The sequence below is a fragment of the Dermacentor silvarum genome, chromosome 2 (genome assembly GCF_013339745.2).
Source record: "Dermacentor silvarum isolate Dsil-2018 chromosome 2, BIME_Dsil_1.4, whole genome shotgun sequence".
Lineage (NCBI taxonomy): Eukaryota > Metazoa > Arthropoda > Arachnida > Ixodida > Ixodidae > Dermacentor > Dermacentor silvarum.
In genome coordinates, this window is record NC_051155.1 from 59,149,126 (window position 1) to 59,174,615 (window position 25,490).

General features: G+C 47.1%; 1 protein-coding gene across 1 annotated transcript in view; it reads right to left on the minus strand.

The window, feature by feature from the left end:
* The window catches only part of LOC119441510 (2-Hydroxyacid oxidase 1-like), a 175,671-nt gene that overhangs the window by 23,895 nt on the left and 126,286 nt on the right, over window positions 1-25,490 (minus strand). Inside the window, 1 exon segment of the mRNA XM_037706129.2 lies at window positions 25,101-25,192. Coding sequence (XP_037562057.2) covers window positions 25,101-25,192 — 92 coding nt within the window.

Below are 25,490 nucleotides of genomic sequence, written 5' to 3' on the forward strand. Positions count from 1 at the left end.
TGAAAGTCCACTCAGAAAAAGGGCACACAAAGTTCAGTCACATAGCTGCACTAAAGTAATCACAAAGTCCGGTCACGTAATTATACTAAAATCACGGCACATAAGATAGCATAGATTCGATTCAAAGGAAACTACATCAACCCAGGTGTCGAATTGACCATAGAGTGAGTTTATCACAGATAAACACTCTTTTCAATAGTCTCCGAGAATATTGCTCGCTTCTAGAAATCTTTGGAGGGCCATTAACGCTCGTCTTTGCAACGAATATGTTGGCCAAGGACCTAATATCTTCCTGAGGCTGAAGGGCCTGCGGTATAATGTCTCTAAATAACGTGCTAAACGTTGTCTGTGTGTATCGTGTCGCGGACACTCTAACAGAAGATGCTGCACATCCTCATCCGCGTGTCCACAAGTACATTCCGGACTATCAGCTCTTGATATTTCTTGTAGAAAATGTTTTGTGTACGCGGTACCAAGCCGCAGACGGTGAATGAGTGTTTCGAAGGCTCTGGTTGTATTTAATGTGGACGGGATTTTGAATTGAAGTGCAGGGTCAATGTGAAATAAACCTGAAGATTTCGAGTTCTGATCAAACCATGCCGCTTTGCAACCACGGACTGAGATCTGTCTTAGTATGTGTCGCAATTCTCCTTGCGTTAGAGGGACACCGTGTGTGTCGGTATTAATATGCGCTTGTCCAGCAGCCATGTCTGCTGCAACATTCCCAGGGATATTGCAGTGCCCAGGTATCCATTGGAACATTATTGGGCGAGTTTTTTCACTTGCTTTTGTGAGTTCCTTTAGTGTCTCATAAACTAACGCCATGTTTTGGGAATTGCTGGTGCCACCACGAAGTGACGACAAAGCTGCTTGTGAGTCACAGAGGATGACCCATTGGTTCCCTTTTTGCGTTGAATTTATGTATCGTAACACAGACAATTTAGCAAAAAGCTCTGCTGTAGTTGATGATGTCGTGTGAGAAAGTTTAAACGTCTGTATTCTGTTCCATTCTGGAATGACAAAGGCAGCTGTAGAAGAATTTGACAAGAACCGTCTGTATACGCTTGAACATATCCAGGGTAGCGAAAGTATATCTGGTATAGCGCCAGTTGTTGGGCTGCTAGCATAAACATGTCTCGTTTGCGAATAATTCCGTCAACCGAAAGTTCAATTTTTGGGGCGACAAGTCGCCATGGAGGGTAGGAAATATCTGAGATCCAAAATTCGTAGTGTGGTAGTAGATTTTTTTGCACCTGAATCACAGTATTGATGTTCGCCCTGTCTCTCTCAATAAGTGTAATTGCTAGTGGGTGCCTTTTGTGCTGCACTGAAACGCGAAAGTAGTGTCGACAGGTTTCAACCGTCCTCATAATTGGGAATGAAGGATGACGTGCCTCTGCAATTACTAAGGAACTTGAGGTTGCTTGGGGAACACCTAAGCATACTCTAAGGCTCCTAGCTATTAACCGTTGAAGTCGCTCTTCAGATGAACGGGAGATTCAATGCAGAACAGGTGAAGAATAAGCTATTTTTTGCTTTATAAGTGCATTATGCACTTTCAGTAGAGAAGAAACCGACCCTCCGCATGTCGTGCCTGCTATGCGGCGAATAACATTTATTGTTGAGTTTATTTGTTCTTCGAGTGCTTTAATGTGAGCATTCCAAGAAAGTTGTCTGTCTAGTATAACCCCCAGAAATTTGTGTTGTTTTACTATGTCTAAACGTTGCCCCTTAAGGCACAGCTGAAAGTCTTTTAGGCATCCTCTGGTAAATGGTAGCACAGCCGTCTTACTGTAAGACAGCTCCATTCCTCTTTCTTTTAAGAATTTGTCCACAATGTTTAGGCCTTCCTGCAAAGTTGATTGAACAAGGCTAGCACATGAACCAGAGGCGCAAATACAAACATCATCCGCATATATAGAGTAGTGTAGTGCAGGTGGAAGTCTCCGTGGTAAATCCGCCATTACACAATTAGAGAGAAACGGGCTTAAGACACTGCCTTGTGGGACTCCTTGAATAAGATTCTGAGAGGAACTTTTTCCTTCGCTTGTTTGAAGAAATATTGATCTGCCATTCAAGAAGTTGGATATCCATCGTAGCGTCCTTCCAGAGACTCCCAGTTCTAGCAGACCACACAATATATGAGCATGACTGACTGTGTCGAAGGCTCGCTTAATGTCTAAAAAAAACCGCTATTGTGACATTTCCCTTAGCTCGTTCATGTTCAACATAGGTGACGATATCCAAAATTGCATCCATGGTGCATCGCCGCCTTCGAAATCCTGTCATGTGATCTGGAAGTACTTCTGTATTTTCTCCATGACCTTGCACAGACAGCTCGTCAGGCTCAAAGGACGAAAAGACTCAAGAGATAAAGGAGTTTTACCAGGCTTCAATATAGGTATCACACGTGCTGTTTTCCAAGAGTCAGGGACATACTCCTTTTTCCACAAGTCATTCAGTAACTGCAAAAGTGCCAATCGACAACTAGGTCCCATGTTTTGCAACATACTGTATGTAATGGAATCTGGACCTGCAGCAGTCTTTGTCTTACAAGATGCAAGTGCACATTTTAGCTCAGTCATAGAGAATTCATAGTCTAATTGCACATGCTGTGACTGAAAACACGCAAAAACTTTTTGTTTTGCCATTTTAACTGAATTTTGAAACTCAGGAAAAGTAATAGAAATGCTTGTTCTAGTTATAATATTGCAGAATTCTTCAGCAATCTCTAATTCAGAAGTATCCCTGGCTATTGAGAGAGCACGAAATGGTTGTGTTTGAACAACAGGGCCGCTTAATACACGAATAGTCATCCATATTCGAGGAACTGGCGTCAGGGGAGACAACGTATTGCAATATTCACGCCATCTTTTTTTCCCAAATTTTTGTAGTCGTCTTCGCATGACTGAGTGGACTTGCTGCGAATTTCTATACGCTTCTATATTTCCACTGCGGCGGTAAGCTCTTTCTGCTCTTCTTCTTATAGCTCTCAAGTGTTCATATTCTCCATCAACTGATGTGTATTCATCAGGAATGGGCACTTGTTTCGTACACAATTTCATTGTTTCTTGTATAACTGATGTGAGTGTCTCTACGTCAGTTTCACGATCTACTCGACTGGATAAGTGTTGGCGAAAGAGCTGCCAATTTGTTATATCCACGTATCTTCGTTTCACAGTGCTTTTTAACAGTGGATGTGATATAAGAATTGGGAAGTGATCACTTCCACGTGTTTCTGCGTCTGTTGTCCACCCAGTATCGGTAACAAGATCATTAGAGCGTAGTGTTACGTCTATACAACTGGCATAGCGATATCCACGCATAAATGTCACAGATCCATCATTCAATACTGACAGATTGCATATTTCCGCGGCGCATTGAACGATATTCCCACGTGCATCACAGTGGTTACTCCCCCATGTTACGTTGTGTGCGTTAAAGTCACCACATATGAAAATATTTGATCTTGTGATGCTAAAAATATTAATCAAATCATCAGTCGTAATACGTCTCGATGCTTGCAGGTATATGCTTACGATTGTTACACATTTTTTAGCGAGATATACTTTGCAGGCAACCAGGCGCGTAGCCAGGGGGGGGGCTGATGGGGCTTCAGCCCCCCCCGAAATTTTTTCGTGCCGGCATGCACCGCCGACCAAAACTACCACCGACGCCGGGAATAATAATAATAATAATAATAATAATAATAATAATAATAATAATAATAATAATAATAATAATAATAATAATAATAATAATAATAATTTATTTCCCATGAAAAGAATTACATGGTGGGGTTCTGGATAAAAAGTTGCACGCTGGCAACTTGACCAGCCCAAAAACCCATCAAAGGCAACAGAGGGCGTCGGGCGCTCACATGTGAGTAAACAGATGGGAAGGTGTCAATTTACAAAAAAAAAAAAATGTGTATACGAGACAGGTAGTAATACACTTTAACAATTAGAAAAACAAGTAGTCTGCATTAACAAGGGAATATTCAATTTATACATGAGCATTATAGATTACATAAAGAAAGTCTTATTATACACAAACAGGAAGAAATATAGGGAGAAAAAAACCTAATATAGCACTATATTCAGGGCAGTATAAACTAAAGCAAATAAAGGGGGGAAAAGTCATACAGTATTGCATATGAACAAACTCATTAAACAACAAGGATTAGTTTGACTGAAAGTAGTTGTGCAGGCTGCATAAAGACAGAAGGTCTATTTCTCGTAAGGCGAGGTTATTGAGTAAAGTCGGAAGTGTATGTCGAAGCATTTGTTGACCATAATTCGTTCTTGAGTGCGGAATGTTCCATTGTTCAGGTGTCCTAGTGTCATAGGCTGCGACATGTTCGTGTAGGCGAGTTATGTTCAATCATTCTGCATTCTGTCTACAATGTCTTTTTCACGCTCGAAAGACATTTCGGCACGAACATTGCGAACTCGGGCTGGATTCATGGCACCTGGGGTGGATTTCGTGGCACCTGGGGTCACGTAACGCAAGGAGCCCCATTCGAGCACGAACTTTCAAGGGCTTTTCGATAGCCTGCGGGCGCGTTGCGGCATCTCGCAGCGGCCGCGGAATCTACGGAGCGCATGGATTTCAATTCCGAAACTGTATGGGTGTAACGTTCTCATAAACTTTTGACGCGAAAGGTGCACTGACATTTCCAAAGGCGTGCTTAAAGATTTTCAATTCTGGAACTTTATGGGGTTAATGCTGTTATAAACTTGGACCAACGTGCGTGCACTGGAGCCCTCGTGTCCAAGCCGTTCCAGAAATGAAAGCACGCGCTCGCAATCTTCCACACGCACGAAAATACTAAATATTACCGTGACTGTGAGCTAGCAGCTGATAATTTTCTCCAAACATTTGCAGGACGCGTGCCCAATGTGATCGATCAGCTGGACCAGGGCCGGCAAAATAAAATTTGAGAAAACAGGTGAAAGGAAATGGCCTATTATTGAGGAAATTATTTTTGCGGGCTACAAGGTCTGGCTCTCGTTGGCCACAGGGACAGTGGTCCTATGAATTTAAGCATAGGCCCCGCTGAAAATACAGGTATTTTCAGAGCGCTTCTTCGCATACGAGCTAATTGTGGAGATACATATCTGAAGAACCATTTGGAAAGTTGCCCCAGTAATGCCTCGTATTTAAGCACAGATGCACAAAACCAAATTATCGAAGTTTGTGGCGAAATTATCAAAGAAAGCCTAGTTGCAAAAGTACGCTGCTTCTCCATACGTCCTGACGAAACGACGGACATCGCCGGAATCGAACAGCCTACTGCTTGTGCAAGGTACCTAAACAAGGATGAAAACAACATAGAAGGAGTGTGTTTAGGTTTTAGCACCGAAATAGATGCCCTCTCCCTTTGCGACTGCAGGTTCTATGTAAATGTGTACAAACTGTTCCAGATTCTAGTCACCCTTCCAGTGACCACTGCCAGCGCAGAGAGAATATTTTTTAACAAGAGTTTAATAAAAAACTACTTGCGCTCTACAATGTCTGTCGAACGCATGGTTAGACTGGTGCTTCTATACACCCACAGAGACGTCGGCATCAACGTGTCCGAAGTCATTGACCGCTTCGCTCAACTTCCCCGCCGAGAGAAGTTTGTCCTTTAGATAGCGAAGCAGTAAAAATCAATGCAAGAGCTCTGTTCCTTCAGGTCCATAATCTCGTAATTATGAAAACGTATGAGTGTTCGTTAGCTTTTAAAACCGCAGACATTTTAGCCGTTTATTCTAGCAGTTAGCATCATGATCAAAATTATCATGCGAATACGATAATTACGAGGACATCAATAACCAATTTTGACCGACCTTGCTCATTGAAAGCCCGGCCCACGCGGCGTTTGCCGAAAACACACTCGGATATTGGGTAGTATAACTTGCCGCATCATCTGTGGCTTTAGTTTGGCTTTTTCTTTCCTTTTTTAGCTACCTGCTTTTACTTCTTTTTTGAACCGAAGCAATACCCAGTTTAATTTTGGGTGCAGAATATTTGTTGCTGCTGTGCATTCAGTTAAATTACACATTTTCGTACTGATTTCTGCATTATTCCTCTATTATTCTACCCACATGGCGCTGTCGCGACCGCCGCATGGCCCGAATGCATAACACGGTTTCTGCGATCATAGTTTTGTTCTAGCATAGATCATCTGTCTTTCTGTGCGCAATGTTACTATCTGTGACTGAGCAGCATGTTTATTTGTCTTATTTGACGCATTATATACACTGACGTTTGCTTAAATACGTAGATTTATTGGAGACTCATACGTATTTTTAAATATCTTATTGCGAGGTTGTGTGTATACAAGCAGTGAACTTTGTTTCCAGCGACTCGTTTTTGCCCTTTAGCGAGTTGTATCTTCGCATTTGTATATTCCATTCTATCTTCGCATTTCTAATGTATACATTTTGCAGAACTCCTACTTTTATGTGACTTCCACAGATAGGAAGATGAGTGGATTGCCCTTCGGACGGCTTTGGGGCACTTAGACGACAGGCCTTTTACGGAGGAAACGATCTTGGGCGCGTGGCCTCGTGCGTCTGCTGTGTGCATACAAAGGCGCGGCTGTGTTTTTTGAAGTGCGCAAGCCTGTATGACCGCCTGTGACGAAACTCAGCGATGAACGCTTGACTTTAAATGTGCAACGTGTGAACTGTGAACTTCTCTCTTCCTTCTCTTTCAATCCCTTCTCCCCCTTCCCGCGTGCAGGGTAGCATACCGGGCTCAGCATAGTTAACCTCCCTGCCTTTCCCTTATGTCTTCTCTCTCTCTCTCCTACTTTTTATTTGTACTCACTGTTGCGAGTATAATCTCGGTGTAATTACAATACACGACCGGTAACACCTGCTCCTGCGCAATCTATTGTAACGATGGACAGCGTCATTGAGGTTTTTTTTCCTGGCTGTTGCATATGTTCAAAAATGTAAACAGGGTTCTTGAATGACGAAGATTCATCAAAATATTTGTCCTCAACTTATTCATTTCATGGCCTTTACGTTCTTCATATCAGCTGTATACACTGCTTTGCTGGTTTCGAACTGATATAGTTCTAATGTCTGTGTGATATTTTCTTTCCTTAATAAATAGACAAAAAAATAAACGCGGCCGCATTGATATCAGTTATTTCTGCCAGAATTTTTAGGACATCCTAATATATTCTTTTATGAAAAAATACATATTTTACTTGACAGTGCGTAGCGTTCAATAATTCGTTTGCAGCATCTAATATACAATGGCATTAGCAATGCAGTTATTATTCATGTATTTGATCCCTCGACAACTTCTATAAGGAGGAGGCCGCGCTGCAACCTGAGCCCCCCCCGAACAAAATTTCTGGCTACGCCACTGCAGGCAACATATTCAGGCAAATCCGAACTGCTTGATTGAATAAGGTGAGAGGGCAAATCTTTTCGAACGCAGAGCATGGTTCTACTGTTTCCCGATGGATGAGACGATTTATATATTATGTAATTAGAGATACGAAAATCATCCCGTACACCAGCCTCTTGTATGCACAATACAGGGAAGCTGTATTGTGCAACTAACTTGCGAAAATCAGCAGATTTGGATCGAAGGCTATTAGCGTTCCACTGAAATATTACGACATTTTCGTAACGACTATTCATAATTGACATCCGTTAGCTCTGATGTGGATAGCTGATTCATTAATGGCTCCATTGACAACAGTGCTTTTACCTCTGGAAGCTTGTTCGCCTGAGGTAGAGCTGTGACAATTGCTCTAATTGCAGCAAACAGCATAGGTAGAATCATCTGTCCAACACTGAGTGACGCGGTGTTATCCTGGAATGTCGATCTTCCGGCCGCCGTTTGCGGTGATGGCTGAGGGGTGTTCTGAGAGGATCGCTGAGGAGTGGTCTGAGAGGATCACTGAGGTTGTCCAAGCTTAGGTCGCTGATATTGCTGTGACGTGTGGTCTTCAGTGGCGGTAGCGGAATGATGACTCCGCTGTCCCTGGGACTCTTGCCCAGCTGATTGCTTTAATGCCGACGCATACGATGGTTGTTTTGATTTCTGTTCAGTTGCTGTAAACTGACGATTTTTCGCTGGGCTTACTGCATCAAGATTCGGAAGAGGCTCCTTGTGTCGTGGTTGCTTCCCATGAATTAGTTCATGTTTGCGTAGCATGGATGCGGCCTTATTCTGTGGACATCATGAGAAGGAAGCAGTATGGTTACCCGCGCAATTTGCACATTTAGGCTGTCGTACAGACTTGCATTCAGTGTGCTCATGGTTCTCGGAGCAGATTTTACATCGACGTGATCCGCAACAGTTTTTTTCCAGGTGTCGAAACCTCTGACAACCTTTGACAACGCAGGACAAAGGTACTCTTCCACCGGGTGGCTGGTGAACCCCAAGTGGATTCTCTGAGGCATAGGCTTGTCATCTCTGATGTGAAGGATTATACTGTATGAAGAGCGGCATTTAACTGTACCATCCTCCAGACGATAGTATCTTGCTTGGCGGCGGACTGATATTACTCCAAAATCTTTCAAAAACTCGAGCAATTGTCCTTCAGTGTATTGAAGTGGCACATGATGAATCTTCCCGACATTTCGAGTGTACGAAGCCGGGATGTAGGGCTTAACTTGTAGTCCTGCTACTTCCTGTAGTAAAAGCAGGTTTTTCGCCGATGACACTGAGGCAATAGACACCGAGAAACTGCCGTCTCCGTTTACTCGGAACGACTGCACTTTTTCCTGTGTCGCCGACACAATTTCTGAGGAAACACGATTTGGATTCACTTGCAAAAAGTGTGTCCTTCTTCTGACAGTCGGAATACCACTGGGATTCCTTCACTTCTTTTCTTTTTGTAGGTCACAGATGTGAAAGGTGCTTCATCACACTCAATGTCTTCATAATCGCTTAGGTCATAGTTTGAAGTATTGTCGTTATCTTGATTGTGAGTTTCCTCAAGTCGAGGTCTCTTGCTCTCACCTTCGCTGGGTTCCACCATGGTCACCGGAGGCGGGCCATCAGCACTTTGATGTTCAAGGAGTAACCGTGCTGGCCTGATGATATCATTCGCATGATGCACGTTGGCAGAATCTTAGACGCGCTCCTGCGTTGCACTCATGTGCCTCAAAACACGCTGGCGGTCATAGGGCTCGTGCCGTCGTTCTCGGCTGCCTACCGCCGTAGCGGTTGGAGGCACTCCGGCGGAGAAGGTAGTGAAGGCTTCGTACCTGGTTCGAATAGGCTCGTAGGTCGCTACACTTCTTCTCACTGAATTTCTGAGTAATGAAGTCCAGGCACAATGTAAACAAATAGTAAAACTGAAGTAAAAGGCGAGCAGCAAATAACAGGGCCAGAGCCTCGGAGAACTTCTTCTTCTTCCTCTGTAGTAGTAGTAGTAGTAGTAGTAGTATCTAAATGCACATTCTGCAAGCGTGGCTGTACTGGGACATTTGTATGTGCGACAGAGTGTAAATAGCTTTTTATTTTTCCGAGATGTTAAAGACCCATTCGTGCGTACGGTGTGTCAAAAAAGAGTCGGGGAAGCATTGCCTGATTTTGTGGTGACGACGAAATATATTTCAGGCGGCGTTCTTGGTTTATTCAGAGGAATTGTTGTAAGTCTCAAATTTCTAAGCACACGTTTTTCGATGAGGTATTTGAGTAGCGTTATAAGGAAAAAAATTGTACAAGGATGTTTGTGACGTGGTGTTCCCCGTGCCCTTGTACAGGGCCGCATAATCTAGAGACCCAGGTGGGAACGTTTTAAAAAGAGTTAAGAAAATGCAGGTGTTGCCGGGAACCAAAACCTTTTTTTATATTACACACTGGAACTTTAACTGTTAAGTCTTTTCTAGAGGAAAGGGGTTTCTTTCTACCTTGGGTTTCCCACTGCCTCATATGCAAGCAGCTTGAGACAATAGACCATGTTTTTCTTCATTGCTGGGAAGAGGTATATTTTGGGATGTGCTACAAAGAACCATTGAAAAAAATCACAGCATATCCACGAAGTGAATGATGATGAGTGGGAGAAGCACCGGGGGATCATTCTGGTAATCCACAGCTACGGACGAGAGATAGAGAGCGCGCGTCGGGAACGAACGCCCTTGTGCAATGCAGCGCCCCTAGCTACGGACGGGAAAGGGAGCTCGCGTCGGGAACGAACGCCCTTGTGCACCGCAGCGCCCCTAGCTCTGGACGAGAAAGAAAGCGCGCGTCGGGAACGAGAGAAAGAGAACGCGTGTCGGGAACGAACGCCCTTGTGCACCGCAGCGCACCTAGCTGCGGACAAGAGAGAAAAACGCCGGAAGCGTTCTCCGGAACACGGAAGCTGGCTTCTGGAACCGGAACCGGATGTGGAAACGGAAGCGGAAGTCGGCTTCCTGTTATACTATACATATACATATATATGTATATATGCGTATACATGCATACATAGCGGTCTCCATGCCAACCAGAGCTACGGACTTACTCCATGTAGTGAACACTTCATAAAACTACAGGTGGCTACCACTTACGCCATCTAGTGAACACTTCTAAAACTACAGGTGGCTACATACGGAGGAAGGACAGACCCACGCCCTAAGGAGCTTCGCCCCTAAAAGAATTACCGCTCGACTCTTACGGAATCAGGTACCTGCCAACAGATAATGAGGATGGTTTCCCGTTTGACCAGATTATGCTGATGGGCCTCCACAGTATATGGCGCTCCCGAATGGCCGGCTATTTTTGTGACCCAGACGCAAGACCAACATGCATGTATTTCCGTGAAAGCGTACACAGGTTCCTGGAGACATTGAAAGCGCAAACAGATGTTCCGGAGTGGCTGTCAAGTCTGGAGCCTTTGGTGGTGCTCAGGGAATTTTAAAATGACAACGCCTGGCCGCAGTGGCAATATGGTCACTTGAGCGATCTGGCGCACTGTCTATTGTTGCGAGTTCATTTGCTGTACTGGGTGTCGAAGCCCGGCAATAAACAAGAAAAACAGGGCTGTATAGCCTAGTGGTTACGACGCTTGCCTTGGGACCGTGGGTACGCGCGCTCGAATCCCGCCTCGGCAAGAAAGTTTGTTTTCTTTGATTTCTTGATAGTTTGTTCATACGAACCATAAGCTACAAATTACGGCTGGCTTAAACAGCTTCGCTGTTAAAAAACGGTTGAAATATTTGCACCGCTTTGTATGCACTACTTCCGAGTTGACAGCTTGGCAAACGAAAGAGGCCCATTTAATCCGGGCTCCTATGGTCAGTTCCTAGTCTGTGGGCAATCCGGGGTCCTATGGCATTTCGCAGAGCCATCCGCACGATGTCCCGTGGGTCGGCAACGTTTAACGCGAGAGCGTTACGGGCGCCGTGTCACAGAAAATTCAGTGACAACGCCGGGGTCCCGTGAGCGAAAATTTCTCTGTATATATATATATATATATATATATATATATATATATATTGTGACTGGGCGTCAAACAGATAAAAGGGACAGGATTTATATACAGGGACTGTTGACTGAGATAGCCAAGATGGCTGAACACGCGCAGCGTTCCCCGGCGATCGTCGTCTTCTTCCTTAATGTAAGGAGGCGGCCCGTAACATCTAACCGCCCCGGCGGGCTGAGCGCCGTCTCGGCGCAGACAAATTACACGAGGAGGTGACGGAAAAGTACGGCTTCAGTCGGGATACATGCACGATGCCACGAGATGGCAGGAAAGAAGGTGAAGAACTGTTCAGGGGGGTGATTTCATCGTTCACGTCACTAAGTTGCCGTAAAACCTTGTAAGGGCCGGTGTAACGCGATAAAAGCTTTTCGTAGAGACCGATGCGACCTGAAGGAGTCCAGAGAAGCACAAGAGATTCCGGAGAAAAGCTGAGGTGCCGGTGGCTGCGGTCATAACGGTCTTTTTGGCATAATTGCGAGTCGGATAGTCTCTCATGAGCGATCTCACGTGCCAGATGGGCTCACGCGGCAACTTCGCGGGCATACTCCGTGGTATGTAGTACAACAACAGGTAGGAGCGTGGCAAAAGGCAATGCAGAGTGGTGCCCATACAGGTGGTAAAATGGCGAAAAACATGCGGTGTCGTTACGGGAGCAGTTTTACGCGAAAGTGACGTATGACAAATCGCTGTCCCAGTCCCGGTGATCATCAGACACGTACATCGACAGCATATCGGTTAAGGTGATGTTCAGCCTTTCGGTGAGCCCGTTGGTCTGCGGGTGGTACGCAGTAATGAGCTTGTGCTCCACAAAAGAGGAACGAAGGAGGTCATCGACAACTTTCGACAAGAAGTAGGGGCCTCGGTCTGTGAGCAGTTGCCGAGGAGCACCATGACGAAGGATGACGTCACGAAGGAGGAAATTGGCGACGTCAGTGGCGCAAGTAGTCGGCAAAGCTCGCGTGATGGCAAACCGCGTAGCGTAGTCGGTCGCAACTGCGATCCACATGTTCCCTGACGCAGACGTAGGAAATGGACGGAGGAGGTCGAGACCGATGCGGTAGAATGGCTCCTGGGGTATGTCAATAGGATGCAGAAGGCCTGCAGGCAACCCCAAGGGCCGTTTACGTCGCTGACAAAGGTCACACGCAGCAACGTAGCGTCGAACAGATCGGTACAGACCAGGCCAGAAAAACCGGCGCCGCACGTGATCGTATGTGCGCGATACGCCAAGATGGCCAGCGGTCGGAGCGTCGTGGAGTTCTTAGAGAACATTAGCACGAAGATACTTGGGGAGAACAAGCAGAAGCTCTGAGCCGTCGGGAGTGGTACTACGACGGTAAAGAATATCGTCGTGAAGCTCAAACAGACGAAGCGATGCGTCGGGCTGGCGAGAATGGAGGCGACCAATTGTAGATTGTAACGTGTCGTCACTTTGCTGTTCAGCGCGTATGTTGGCCAGATCTGCAATAGCCATGATGAAGTCACCGGTATCACGTTCGGCGGTGTCGGGAGGGTCGACAGGGTAGTGGGATAAACAGTCAGCACCTTGGTGCATCCAGCGAGATTTGTAGAGCACGTCAAAGGTGTATTCCTGTAGTCGTAACGCCCAGCGGCCAAGCCTTCCTGTAGGATCCTTCAGCGACGAGAGCCAGCAAAGGGCATGGTGGTCAGTGGCAACGGAAAGCGTTCGGCCGTACAAATAAAGGCAGAATTTGGCACAGCCCAGACCAAAGCCAGGCATTCGCGCTCATTTATCGAATAATTCCGCTCCAACGACGAGAGAAGGCGGCTGGCGTAGGCAACGACACGGTCCTGGTCGTTCTGGCGTTGGGCGAGTACTGCACCTATGCCGTGGCCACTAGCGTCGGTGCGAACTTCTGTAGGGGCCGACAGGTCATAATGCACCAAAATGGGCGTTTAAGTCAGTAAACTGATCAGGGTGGTGATTGCGGTAGCTTGTGCACGACCCCAGGAAAAAGAGATGTCCTTCTTGAGTAGGTCAGTAAGAGGGCCGGGAAATGTCGGAAAAATTCCTGACAAAGCGGCGGAAGTAGGAACACAAGCCTGCAAAGCTCCGTACATCGCTAACTGATCGAGGAACAGGAAAGTCTCGGACGGCACGCGCCTTGTCGGGGTCAGGTTGAACACCGCTAGCACTAACAAGGTGACCGAGAACGGTGATGTGGCGCCGAGCGAAACGACACATGGAGGAGTTAAGTTGCAGGCCAGCGCCGCGAAACACATCGAGAATGGCCGACAGGTGGGCTAGGCGGTCCTCAAAAGTAGGCGAAAAGACAATCACGTCATCTAGATAGCATACGCACATTGACCACTTATAGCCCCGAAGGAGAGAATCCATCATTCTCTCAAAGGTTACGGGGGCATTACACAATCGAAAAGGCATAACCTTGAATTGGTAAAGTCCATCTGGTGTGACGAACGCATTTTCACGGTCCATGGCATCAACGGTAATCTGCTAGTATCCGGAGCGTAGGTCGATAGAGGAAAAGTACGTGGCGCCGTAGAGGCAGTACAAGGCGTCAACGATTCGGGGCAGGGGGTAGACGTCCTTGCCTGTGATGTTGTTCAAGTGTCGGTAGTCAACACAAAAGCGCCAGCTGCCGTCTTTCTTTTTTACTGGCACCACAGAGGACGCCCACGGACTGCAAGAATGTTCGATAACGCCTTTTGTGAGCATTTTGTCAACTTCGCCCTGGATCACACGACGTTCGGCGAGGAAGACACGATAGGGACGGCGGCGGATAGGCCTCGCGTTCCCCGTGTCGATGCGATGTTGGACAACAGACGTTTGGCTCAGAGAACGAACGTCGAAGTCGAAAATGTCGTGGTGAGACTCCAGGAGGCGGCGATGGCCAGTAGCTTGATCAGAAGGAAGGTCAGCAGAGATCATTCCGACAAAGACATCGCGCGGCGAACTGCTTGTGGTGCAAATGAAGGACGAATTGGAGGGACTAGTGGGATCCAACGCGCAAATTTCGCAGTCTTCGGCAGCAGTGATCGCGGCGAGTTACATGCCTGCCGGAATCAGTTTAGGAGAGGCGCTGAAGTTTAAAATAGGAATGGCGATGCGGTTGCCGGTGGCAGTAACGAGGGTGTTAGGCACGGCGATGTTCTTGGCGAGCAGAACGTCTGTTACCGGGGATAGCACGTAATTGCCATCAGCGACAGGAGGGCTCGAGACCATAGCGATATACATGGTGTTTGCGGGGGCATGCGTACATAGTCGAGAGAGCAGAGAAGGGCCGAAGGCGTGGTTTGGGCATCGGCTAGGTGAGGTAGTTCGAGCTGCAGGAGGCCAGTTGCACAGTCAATTAGGGCAGAATGAGTTGCAAGAAAGTCCAGACTAAGTATAACGTCGTACGGACCTTGGTCAAGAACCGCGAATAAAACAGTAGTTGGGTGACTGGCGATTGTGACGCGGGCGGTGCACATGCCAAAGATGATGGGAGTTCCTCCATCGGCCACTTTTACAACGTGGGAAACAGCACGTGTGACCACCTTCTTTAGGCGACGGCGAAGACCAGAGCTCATGACAGAAATATGAGCCCCGGTGTCGACAAGTGCAGAAATCGTCACGCCATCAACGTCAACGTCCAACACACAGCGTCGAGTCGGCAGAGTAATTAGAGGGTTTTGGGGCAGAGTCGTAGATGCAGCGTTACCTCCGGGTGCTGCATGGTTTAGTTTTCCGGGCTGAAGGAGCCACGGTTGCTCGGCGACGGGGCGAGGTGAGGTGGCGGAGAGCGCGAGGACGGACGGCGGTACGGTTGCGAACGCGACTGGTGACCTCTAGGTGACGGCTAGCGGCTGGACCATGTCGTGGCAGCGTCAGGATTGTAGGGGTGTGCCGCAGATACTGACTCAAAAGGGCTACGATCAAGGCGGCGAGCATGGCCAAAGGATGCAGTACGTGGCGGGAACGACCAGCGGTTGTTACAGTAGCGAGCAACGTGCCCGACACGGCGGCAGTTGAAGTAGATAGGCCGATCGTCTTCAGTTCGCCAATCAGCAGGGTTCCGAGATCTTGGAGCGAACCGTGGATACCGGAGGAATGATGTCGAGGACCCGGAAGCGGATGTAAGGCTGACAACGGCGCAAGCAGCGTGAACCCCGAGATTCGCGAGTTCGTTTCGCATGATGGCTTGGACGAGTGAAACCGCTGGTGTGCTCGAGTCGCCGGTAAAGCTGGTAAAGAGGCTAGCGGGAGCCATTGCCTCGATTTCGTGGTGGACAATCCTCGTCAATTCGGCCGACGGCGGCGAAAGGTTAGATTGCGACCGCTCTTCACACTAAGACGTTGCAGTGGTGTTGGGAAGCGAGGCGAATGGTCGTTCAATACGGCGGCTCTTAGCCTGCTCGAAGCGCTGACACTCCTCGATCATGGTATCGACGGTAGCACGATTTCTGCACATGAGCAAATTGAATGCGTCGTCCGCTATCCCTTTCAGGACGTGGCCAACCTTGTCAGACTCTGGCATGTTACGGCATGTTACTCCACTACGGCGGGCCTCATAATCAGAACTGGTTTTGGCACGTAAAACCCCAGAAATAAGAAAAACTGCGTCGGCGTCATACAGTCGTCGTCATGCTTCCATGCTTATGGGCGACCTTAGCAAGCGAGTGCCACAGCAAAGTGGAAAGATATCGGGGTATGTGGTAGATAGTAGAAGCAACGAAAAACTCAGTATTACCACTACATGTGTTAAGGAAACTTGACTTCAGGAATATGGTCGGCACTACATTGCTCGATTGCCATTCGCATTACCATCGACAGTCATAGTGAGATGTGTGCTGGCGTAATTTTTCAAACCGAACAGCAATTTCGTCCGTGTCGTTTTCGCACTGTCACTAAGTTCAGTATAGGTCATCAATGGGCCCAACGTACCGTCCTTTGTTGCAACAATCCTATTTCATGGTTGTGAAGGAGAAGTTGTTTATAAAGAGTAATGTTTCTTGTTAAATGCATTGAATATGGCATCTTTAGTCTTCCTAGTGTTAATTGGAAGTCCATTTTCTCTGGACCATTTGTGCAAGACTAAACTCTGTGCTCCCTTTAGTAACTACTACTAGTATGTTAGTACAAGAACCGCCGAGGAAGATGCTAGTGTCATTTGCGTGCAAAGTGTAGGACACATCGTCTGCAATGTTTACAAAGTCGTTTGCATAGACATTAAATAGGATAGGAGCAAGCAGACTGCCTTAGGGAAGGGCACATCGAATCATCTGCAAACTAGATAGAAAGTTATCGACAAGCTCTTCTTGCTTACGGTCACTCAAGCACGAACGGTAGAAAGTCAGGAGATCAACCCCGGATACCGCAATTTACAATTTTTAATGCGATTAGCATTCTTGGCCTACTTCAGGCGTTTTGAGCCTTTCTTTATTTCTATCTATCTATCTATCTATCTATCTATCTATCTATCTATCTATCTATCTATCTATCTATCCTCTTACGCCGACCCAGTGGCCTGATTATCTACCAGTATGGGCAACAAGGTAGGTGCTTGCGGTCGTGATGCCGTCGTGGTCGTTGTATCCGCGTCATTACAGCTTTGTCAATTGCTCCTCGTCATGCCTTGGTCGTTAACCCATCACCGTCATACAGGCTTTGTGATTCAGTCGTTCTTACACCATTGTCGTGATACACTCGTTGTCCTCCGATTGTCCTAATACCATTGTAATGCTATGGCCGTCATTGTGTCATCGTCATGCAGTTCTCATCGCGCATTCGCTGTCATACCATCGTCATGATGATGCCGTCCCGGCTATTTGATCATGTAATTCTTGCTTCGTCATCTGACTCTCGTCATGCCGTCGTCATCATACCGCGTTCGTCGTTTCATCGACATCAGCCCTTTTTCGTCAATCTATCCTTTTATGCTATCACAATTCAATGATGATTATCCCATCATGATTATGCCACCGTCGTATGACAGTCGCTGTCATGTCCGTCGTCATGATGCCATCGTGATCGTTCAATCACTCCAGCTTTGTTATCCGACTCTCGCTATGCCGTCTTCGTCATGCTATAGTTGTCCGACAGTATTCGTGATAACATTGTCGTGATACCATTGTCGTCATTCACTAGTCTTCATCCCATTGTACTCATACTGTTGTCATGTCATTGTCATCGTTGCTTTGTTGTCATACCGTCGCCGTCATTATTTCGTATTCGTGCGCTTTCGCTGAGGCAACGTATGGCGCGCCGCCGAAAGCTCCATCTCGTCTCTCGAGAAGAAACTGCTCCGCGAAAAGGGTCAATACCATCGCCATAATTTAAGAGCCGTGATCTCCTTGTCTTGATGCCATTGTCATACCGCCTTTGTCGTTTCACAGATGTCATTCCTTCTCCCTCATTCCATCGTCGCGACGCCGCCGGGCTCATGGGCGACTTTGGCAAACAAGTGCCATTGCAACAGAGGAGGATACCGGTTATGTCACCTATAGCCGAAGCAACGAATGTCTCAGAATGACAACTGCAGATGGCAAATAAGCTTGACCGGAAACACGGTGTGACGCTGCATTGCTGGAATGCTAATCATTGCATTGTCAGATGAGTTCTGCCGTAATGTTTTCATGGAGCAAGATGTCATGGTTAAGATGGTTGCTGAAGTCAAGAAATACACAAAGTGGTAGCTTTTTTGCTTCAGTGTTGCTTAAAATGAGTTCCTTCTGACCAAGTAAAGCGTATTCCGTTGATTTGACCTTTCGAAAGGCAAACTAACAGTCTATTATCACAGTGTTTCTTAAAACCTTTAAATATTTTTGAACATGCTTTGAAGTTTCTTCGAAAAAATTGCAAGAATTGATACAGGGCCGTAATTGCCAAAGTTGTTTTCTCTCACGCTTGCAAAACACAGCTACTGTCTGGTTTTTCATATTAGTAGGGAATACTTGTGGTCATATTTACAGATGTAATTTTTCCGCCAAGTACCGGCGCTGTAATGTCCACTTCAAACTTTCTTGGTCTTATTTGGAAGCCGTTGTAGTGTACAGACCACATTGATGTGAGGCTAAGTGCTAGCGAGCAAGCGAAGGGCTGTCTTTGGGTAACCAGCGGGAATAAAGTTGTACAAAAAGAACTAAATATTTGAAAAGTAATATGCACGAGCCGCCGATGGCAAGTTCCTTTAAGTGGGAACTATTCACTTTAATAATGCACAGGGCATTTAAAAGACCCACCCCCCTCAATAACTTTTGAGCACGTTTTATTGTTGTCAAGTATGGGCGTTGGGTAGGTTGACCGGGAACTTCCGAGTTGACTGTTTTGAATTGTTACTGTACTTTTAAACAATTTTAGATCGCGGGATCATGGATAGAAATGAATCACTAATATGATTCGCTCAAGAGCCATAACACAACCTGACGGCGGCCGCATTTAGATGAGGGCGAAACCCGTGTACTTAGATTTAGAGAGGGAGAGAGAGATAAATGAGATGCTAAAGGCAGGGAGGTTAACAGGAAGGTAGATATCCAGTGTGATACCCAACACTGGGGAAGGGGTAAGGGGAGACAGAAAGATAAAGAAAAATGCAAACACTTGGAAAGCGAGGGAGATTAAAAAAACACAAACACACAAAGGAACTCGGGAGCGTCACAGTCGTTCAAACAGGTCGCTTGACCGGAGGAACTTCAGTAGCGCCCTCGTCGCCTTCTGGTGTGAAGACCGTATCAGCCGGCAATCTAAAATCGTCTGCTCAGAAAGCGGCCGGTCGTCGAGGCGTGCCAACTCCGTTACGAGCGACTGTCTCTGGTTGCTGTAGCGGGGACAATGACACAGGATATGTTCGATTGTTTCCTCGCTGCCGCAAGTATCACAGGCAGCACCGTCAGCCATTCCCATGCGGCAAGCAAAAGCATTCCTAAAGGATACTCCAAGCCACAGTCGGCAGAGAGCAGTTGTCTTGATTCGAGGAAGTCCAGACGGAATGCGTAGTCGGAGGGATGGGTCCAGGCTGTGCAGTCGAGTATGTTGGAAACCAGGTGTGTTCCACATGGATCGTGTGGCATCACGCGCGAATATGCGAAGCTTTGTTGCTGCGTGGGCTCTTGATAATGAAATGGGTTCCTTCACAGCATTTTCGTGAGCCCTCCTCGCGGCTTTATCGGCCTGTTCGTTGCCGATGATGCTACAGTGGCCTGGGAGCCATTGAAAAGTGATGTCATGCCCTTTTTGTGCTAGTTGGTGATACAGGTGCCTTATTTCCAGCACAACTTGGTCTTGTGGTCCATGACGTAGAGCTGATAGCAGACAATGCAGACAATGCAGATGCAGACAATGCCTTCAAATCCGTAAATATGCTCCATCTTCGTGGTAAGTCTTTTGAATCATGTGAAGTGCGTAGCGCAATGCAGCAAGCTACGCAGCGGTCGACGTTGTCCGGTGAGAAGTTTGAAACTGAAGAGTCACAGCTTTTGCGGGGAAGATCACAGCCCTTGGAGATCCATCAAGAGTTGTAATGTGCCACAGACCCCGTGAACGAGGCGCAGACGCCGGACCAAATTCCAAAGCCGACTTATCAGCTTCCGAAAATAATCACACGAAAGCAAGGACAATTAAGAGTGGGCCCTCTGGTGCGCCAGCGAACGCCGTTCGGTTGCTGTCCAAAGACCGAGTCAGAGCCCTGAGTTGTCAAAACACAACAAAATATATTCTTCACACAAGGCAGTTACACACACACTTGCACACTTAGGCTAGACACAACGCACTACAAATCAGATGGGTATTAACAAACACAAGAAAATAATTAACGACAAGCACTAAGAGTCCAACACGTAAAATACAAAATGAAAAGGAACAGTAAGTGTCCAACGTATTCACCGTGCTGGTCTTGTCAGACGATCTCGGCGTAGCTCGGGCAAATCTCGAGGAAAGAACTTCTTCCGGAAATGCAGACGCTCGATGAACTCGTCGACTAGCTTGCCGGGGAATCCCCTTCTTCCGCAGACGCTCAGTCTTCACGTTACATCACTTCATCGGTGCGGACTGAACTCTCGAACTTCCTGAATTCCACCGAACGATTCTCGCACGGCGGTTATATAGCTTCCACAGGCGTTCTCGAACTTTCCTATCGGAGTCGTGATCTCGTAGCATGGCCAAAGCCTAGGAAGCTTCTACTCTTTTCTCGTACCTTCGACCGCTGCTGTCGGAGGTTTGTCAAGGGGGGGGGGTCATGATGACTCATGCTGTTGGCGCGCGCTCACGCTGTAATCTCTCTCGACTCGCCGGGTGAGAAGGTGTCTCGGCGCGCGCGTGTGCTCTCTCTCTCCCTCTCCGGTTAACGTCGCTTCGTCGAGGTTCTTCTAGACGCTTCGTCGCCGTTAGCGTTGTTTGAGGCGTATGCGCTCTCCCACTCTGTTGAAGTTGCCGCGGGGCCGGCGTTTCTTTCGCTGGCTTGCGTGACACTCGGCGCGCGCTTGGATTACGCGCTCTTTTGTGACACTGCCCCCCCCCCCCCACTTTAAGAATATTATGCAATAATATTCAAGAAACACAAAAGAAGCGCGCACAAAAGTCCGCTACACACGAGTCCGTAAGTCCATAAATCAGTCCACCACAAGTCACACTTCACTCGCGATACATTGAGACAAACACAAGTAACACAAGTACATTTGGATTACACAATAGCACATCTCTCGCGTAATGATTACACTTGTACTATACAAAAACTCATATCTCGCGTAACAAGGCAACCATTTGAAATTTAACATGTGCAACAAATATACAAAACTATGACAGGGTAGTTTACAGAACACAAACAAACATTATGTCCATGACACATGAACAACCGGTGCACTTAATCAAATCACTTTGCACCACACACTAATGGTCAATGGTTCTTAAATTTGAACTTCCTGTCCTTGGTCTTTCGATAGTAGTGTTTCGCGTGGTTATGGGTCCCGGTCAGTTTATTTTCGGAATTGGGTCTGGAAAGGGGCTGGAAAGGTCTTGCCTGGGCCTTCGCTCGAATTTGGAAGACAGCTGCGGCGTTGTTCGCGTCAGCAGTGGGTGGTTTTCCGCGAGCTTCTTCAATCGTCAATGGTTCGATCTTCGGCTCTTCCAAATGTTTCGGATCGTCTGCGCCGCGAACTCGCTCGATGTTCCCTAGAATTAGGTCATACAGTGGGCCGTCCATGCAAAGCGCCGTGACATTCCCACTGTAGTAGGGGGTCTCAACCCCAATCTTGGCTTCAGTAAGCTTCCTAGTCGTACCATCGATCAGGAAAACTAAACTGGTTTCGCCCGTGAGCTCACTGTCTTTGACCAAGTCCCTTCGCACGATCACTGTGCTGCTGCCGGTATCTCGTAACACCGTAATTTGTTTTCCTGCCATTTCCCCGGCAAGGACGGGCATTCCCTTAATAGGTAATTCTGGGCGTTGTGTCATCACCGCATTAACGACCGGAATTCTTTTTCCGTCTCGGAGTTCGACAGATTCGGCGTTTATGTCTTCTTGGTGTTTTGGCGGGGCATACACACAGGATGCCTGGGGAGCTTGTTTCCCTCCGTTGCGACATGAATCGGCTTTGTGCCCAGTTCGCCCACACTTAAAACATTTTACATCAATGGGACGCGTAAAATTGCTCCGACAGTTGCTAGCATGATGGCCCAGTCGGTTACAGAGATGACACCTCGGAACAGGCTTCGGAGGGTTTCTCCTTTCATCAGATGCCGGTTTCTTTGCGTCATCGGCTCCTCTTTTTTGGTCTTGGAGAGATTGGTGCCTCCCTGTGCTACCAAAAATTGGTCTGCCAATTCCTTTCAGATAGAGTGACAGGCTCGGGTGGCAACTGATGAGGAATTGCTCTTTGATCAGAAGCTCTCTAAGCGCACCGTACTGCTGTGAAGTCTCTGAAAGTTCGGTCCACCTATCAAAAAGTGGCTGAGCCGCGCGGCAAATTGCGTGGCAGTCTCGCCATCGGCAGGCTTTCCAGTCCTAAACTTATCTCGGAAGCCTTCTACGGTGAACCTAAATCTCTTCAATGAAGCGGCTTTCACCCTTCCATAATTAGAGGTATCGTTTGGCGTCAGCCTACCGTACACACTAAGTGCTTCGCCACTCAAACACGTACTCAACGCAGTGGCCCATTGATCCTCTGGCCAATTCTGGCTTTTGGCAACTGTCTCAAATCTATGCAAATAAGCATCCAGGTCATATTTTCTTTCATCGAATGACACAAGCAGTTTGCTTGGGTTCAGACGGAAGCTAGTTTCTTCCCTTTCAGTGCTATCGACTCTTGCCTGGGCAGGAGCGTCTGCGCTGCTGCAAACGAAGTCGTTCGAGTTCGATCTCATGCTGTCTTTGTCTTTCTCTCTCAGCTATTTCAGCTTACCTTTCTTCTATGATCTGTCGCTCCTTTGCTTCTCTTTCTTCTTTTCGCTCCATCGCTTCTCGTTCTTCTTTTATCTGTCGCTCTTTTGCTTCTCTTTCTCCTTTGGCCCTTTCGGCCGCTAGCCTTTCTCTCTCTCTCTAAGGCTTCTTTTTCCTTCTGGCTAACCCACTTCCGTAGTTCCGCTGCGGAAAGACCCATCTTCTCACCAAGGGCAAGTAATTTCTCGAGATCCATAATGCCCTTCAAGAATCTAGCCGCGTGCAAAAATATCTGCCTAGATTTCAACTATCGAACTGCTCTCTGCACACAAGTTAGCGAAACGTGGTGCAACACTCAAAATCGTTTACAATAGCAATGTAAACGACCCTAGGCTCTTTCTCCCTACTATGGACACACGATTTGCACCAGAAAGGTCCTGCGCGGACGCCAGAAATATTGTCACAGACCCCGTTGAACGAGGCGCAGACGCCGGACCAAATTCCAAAGCCGACTTATCAGCTTCCGGAAATAATCCCATGAAAGCAAGGACAATTAAGAGTGGGCCCTCTGGTGCGCCAGCGAACGCTGGTTGCTGTACAAAGACCGAGTCAGAGCCCAGAGTTGTCAAAACACAACAAAATATATTCTTTACACAAGGCAGTTACACACAAACTTGCACACTTAGGCTAGACACAACGCACTACAAATCAGATGGGTATTAACAAACACAAGAAAATAATTAACGACAAGCACTAAGAGTCCAACACGTAAAATACAAAATGAAAAGGAACAGTAAGTGTCCAATCATATTCACCGTGCTGGTCTTGTCAGACGATCTCGGCGTAGCTCGGGCAAATCTCAAAGAACTTCTTCCGGAAATGCAGACGCTCGATGAACTCGTCGACTAGCTTGCCGGGGAATCCCCTTCTTCCGCAGACGCTCGGTCTTCACGTTACATCACTTCACCTGTGCACACTGAACTCTCGAACTTTCTGAATTCCACCCAACGATTCTCGCACGGCGGTTATATAGCTTCCACAGGCGTTCTCGAACTTTCCTATCGGAGTCGTGATCTCGTGGCATGGCCAAAGCCTAGGAAGCTTCTGCTCTTTTCTCGTACCTTCGACCGCTGCTGTCGGAGCTTTGTCAAGGGCCATGATGATGCCATGATGATGACTGATGCTGTTGGCGCGCTCACGCTGTAGTTATCTCTCTCGACTCGCCGGGTGAGAAGGTGTCTCGGCAGGCGCGTGTGCTCTTCTCTCCCTCTCCGGTTAACGTCGCTTCGTCGAGGTTCTTCTAGACGCTTCGGCGCCGTTGTTAGCATTATTGTTTGAGGCGTATGCGCTCTCCCCCTCTGTGCGAGAATCAGAGGAGAGATCAGACCGCTCCGGTAAAGAGATTAACGTGAAGACCGTCTGCGGAAGAAGGGGATTCCCCGGCAAGCTATTCGACGAGTTCATCGAGCGTCCGCATTTCCGCAAGAAGTTCCTTCTTCGTGATTTGCCCCGAGCTATGCCGAGATCATCTGACTCTCAAGACCAGCATGGGTGAATATGATTGGACACTTACTGTTCCTATTTATTTTGTACTTTACGCGCTTGTCGTTAATAATTTTCCCGTGTTTTGTGAAAACCCATCTGATTTGAATTGTGTTGTGTCTAGCCTAAGTGTGCAAGTGTGTGTGTAACTGCATTGTGTGAAGAATATATTTTGTTGTGTTTTGACAACTCTGGGCTCTGACTCGGTCATTGGACAGCAACCGGTGTTCACTGGCGCACCACAGGGCCCATTCTTAATTGTCCTTGCTTTCCAGCGATTATTTTAGGAAGCTGATAAGTCGGCTTCAGAATTTGGTCCGGCCTTTGCGCCTCGTTTTCGGGGTCTGTGACATAGTATATTAACTCAATGCTCTTACCAACTCTTATCCTTTCCGCCAATCAGGAGCCGAGCACCCCTCAGAGAAAGAAAGCGGGGTATGTGTTCTACAGATAATTATTCAAAACCATTATGGTTAGGTACTTATGTCGTTTTTTTTCACAAACAACGTTATGATCCGCCATCCACAAGGTAATCATTATGAAGAAAAGCGACGTGCATGACAGATTTGGTTGTGGACAATTAATGGCCATGGCCTTCGTCTCATTCTTGCTAACGAATGGTTAAATTAACGAGCAGGTTTCGACGCAATACATGCAGTTTTTCACCTCGTACCTTAACTCTCAAGCACTTGTAATGCTGTTTACCGAATGTTTGTAAGTTTTTCTCATTGAGCTCTCTAAAATTAAGAGAATTTGAATGATCACGCATGTGTCATGCATGCCATATATATGCTCACAGTGGCCGGTGCTCCATCCAGCTGTCGACCTCCATGGTTGGACACAAGAATGGCATGGGCGCCATGCTGCACAGCAAGCTCGGCGTCCTCTGCTGCGAATTCCCCGGAAACCATGATGTGAGCATATATAGTCAGTCTAAGGCCAAAAGAGGAACCCTCGTCTTACACCATGAATGATGTTACCGCTTCTCCGCTGTAATTCCGCGCTCATACTCTCTCGGTCAAGTACACTAAACAGTTGGCACTACAGCTGAAACCAGTATCATCACAATCATTGCTTAAATATAAATATCGTCTGTCGTGAAAGCTTCTCAGCTGCGAAAATGAGATAATGCAGTCAAATTAAGTTGAATACGAGAAAATTCATTTAAGCGACGGTTAAATGAAGCA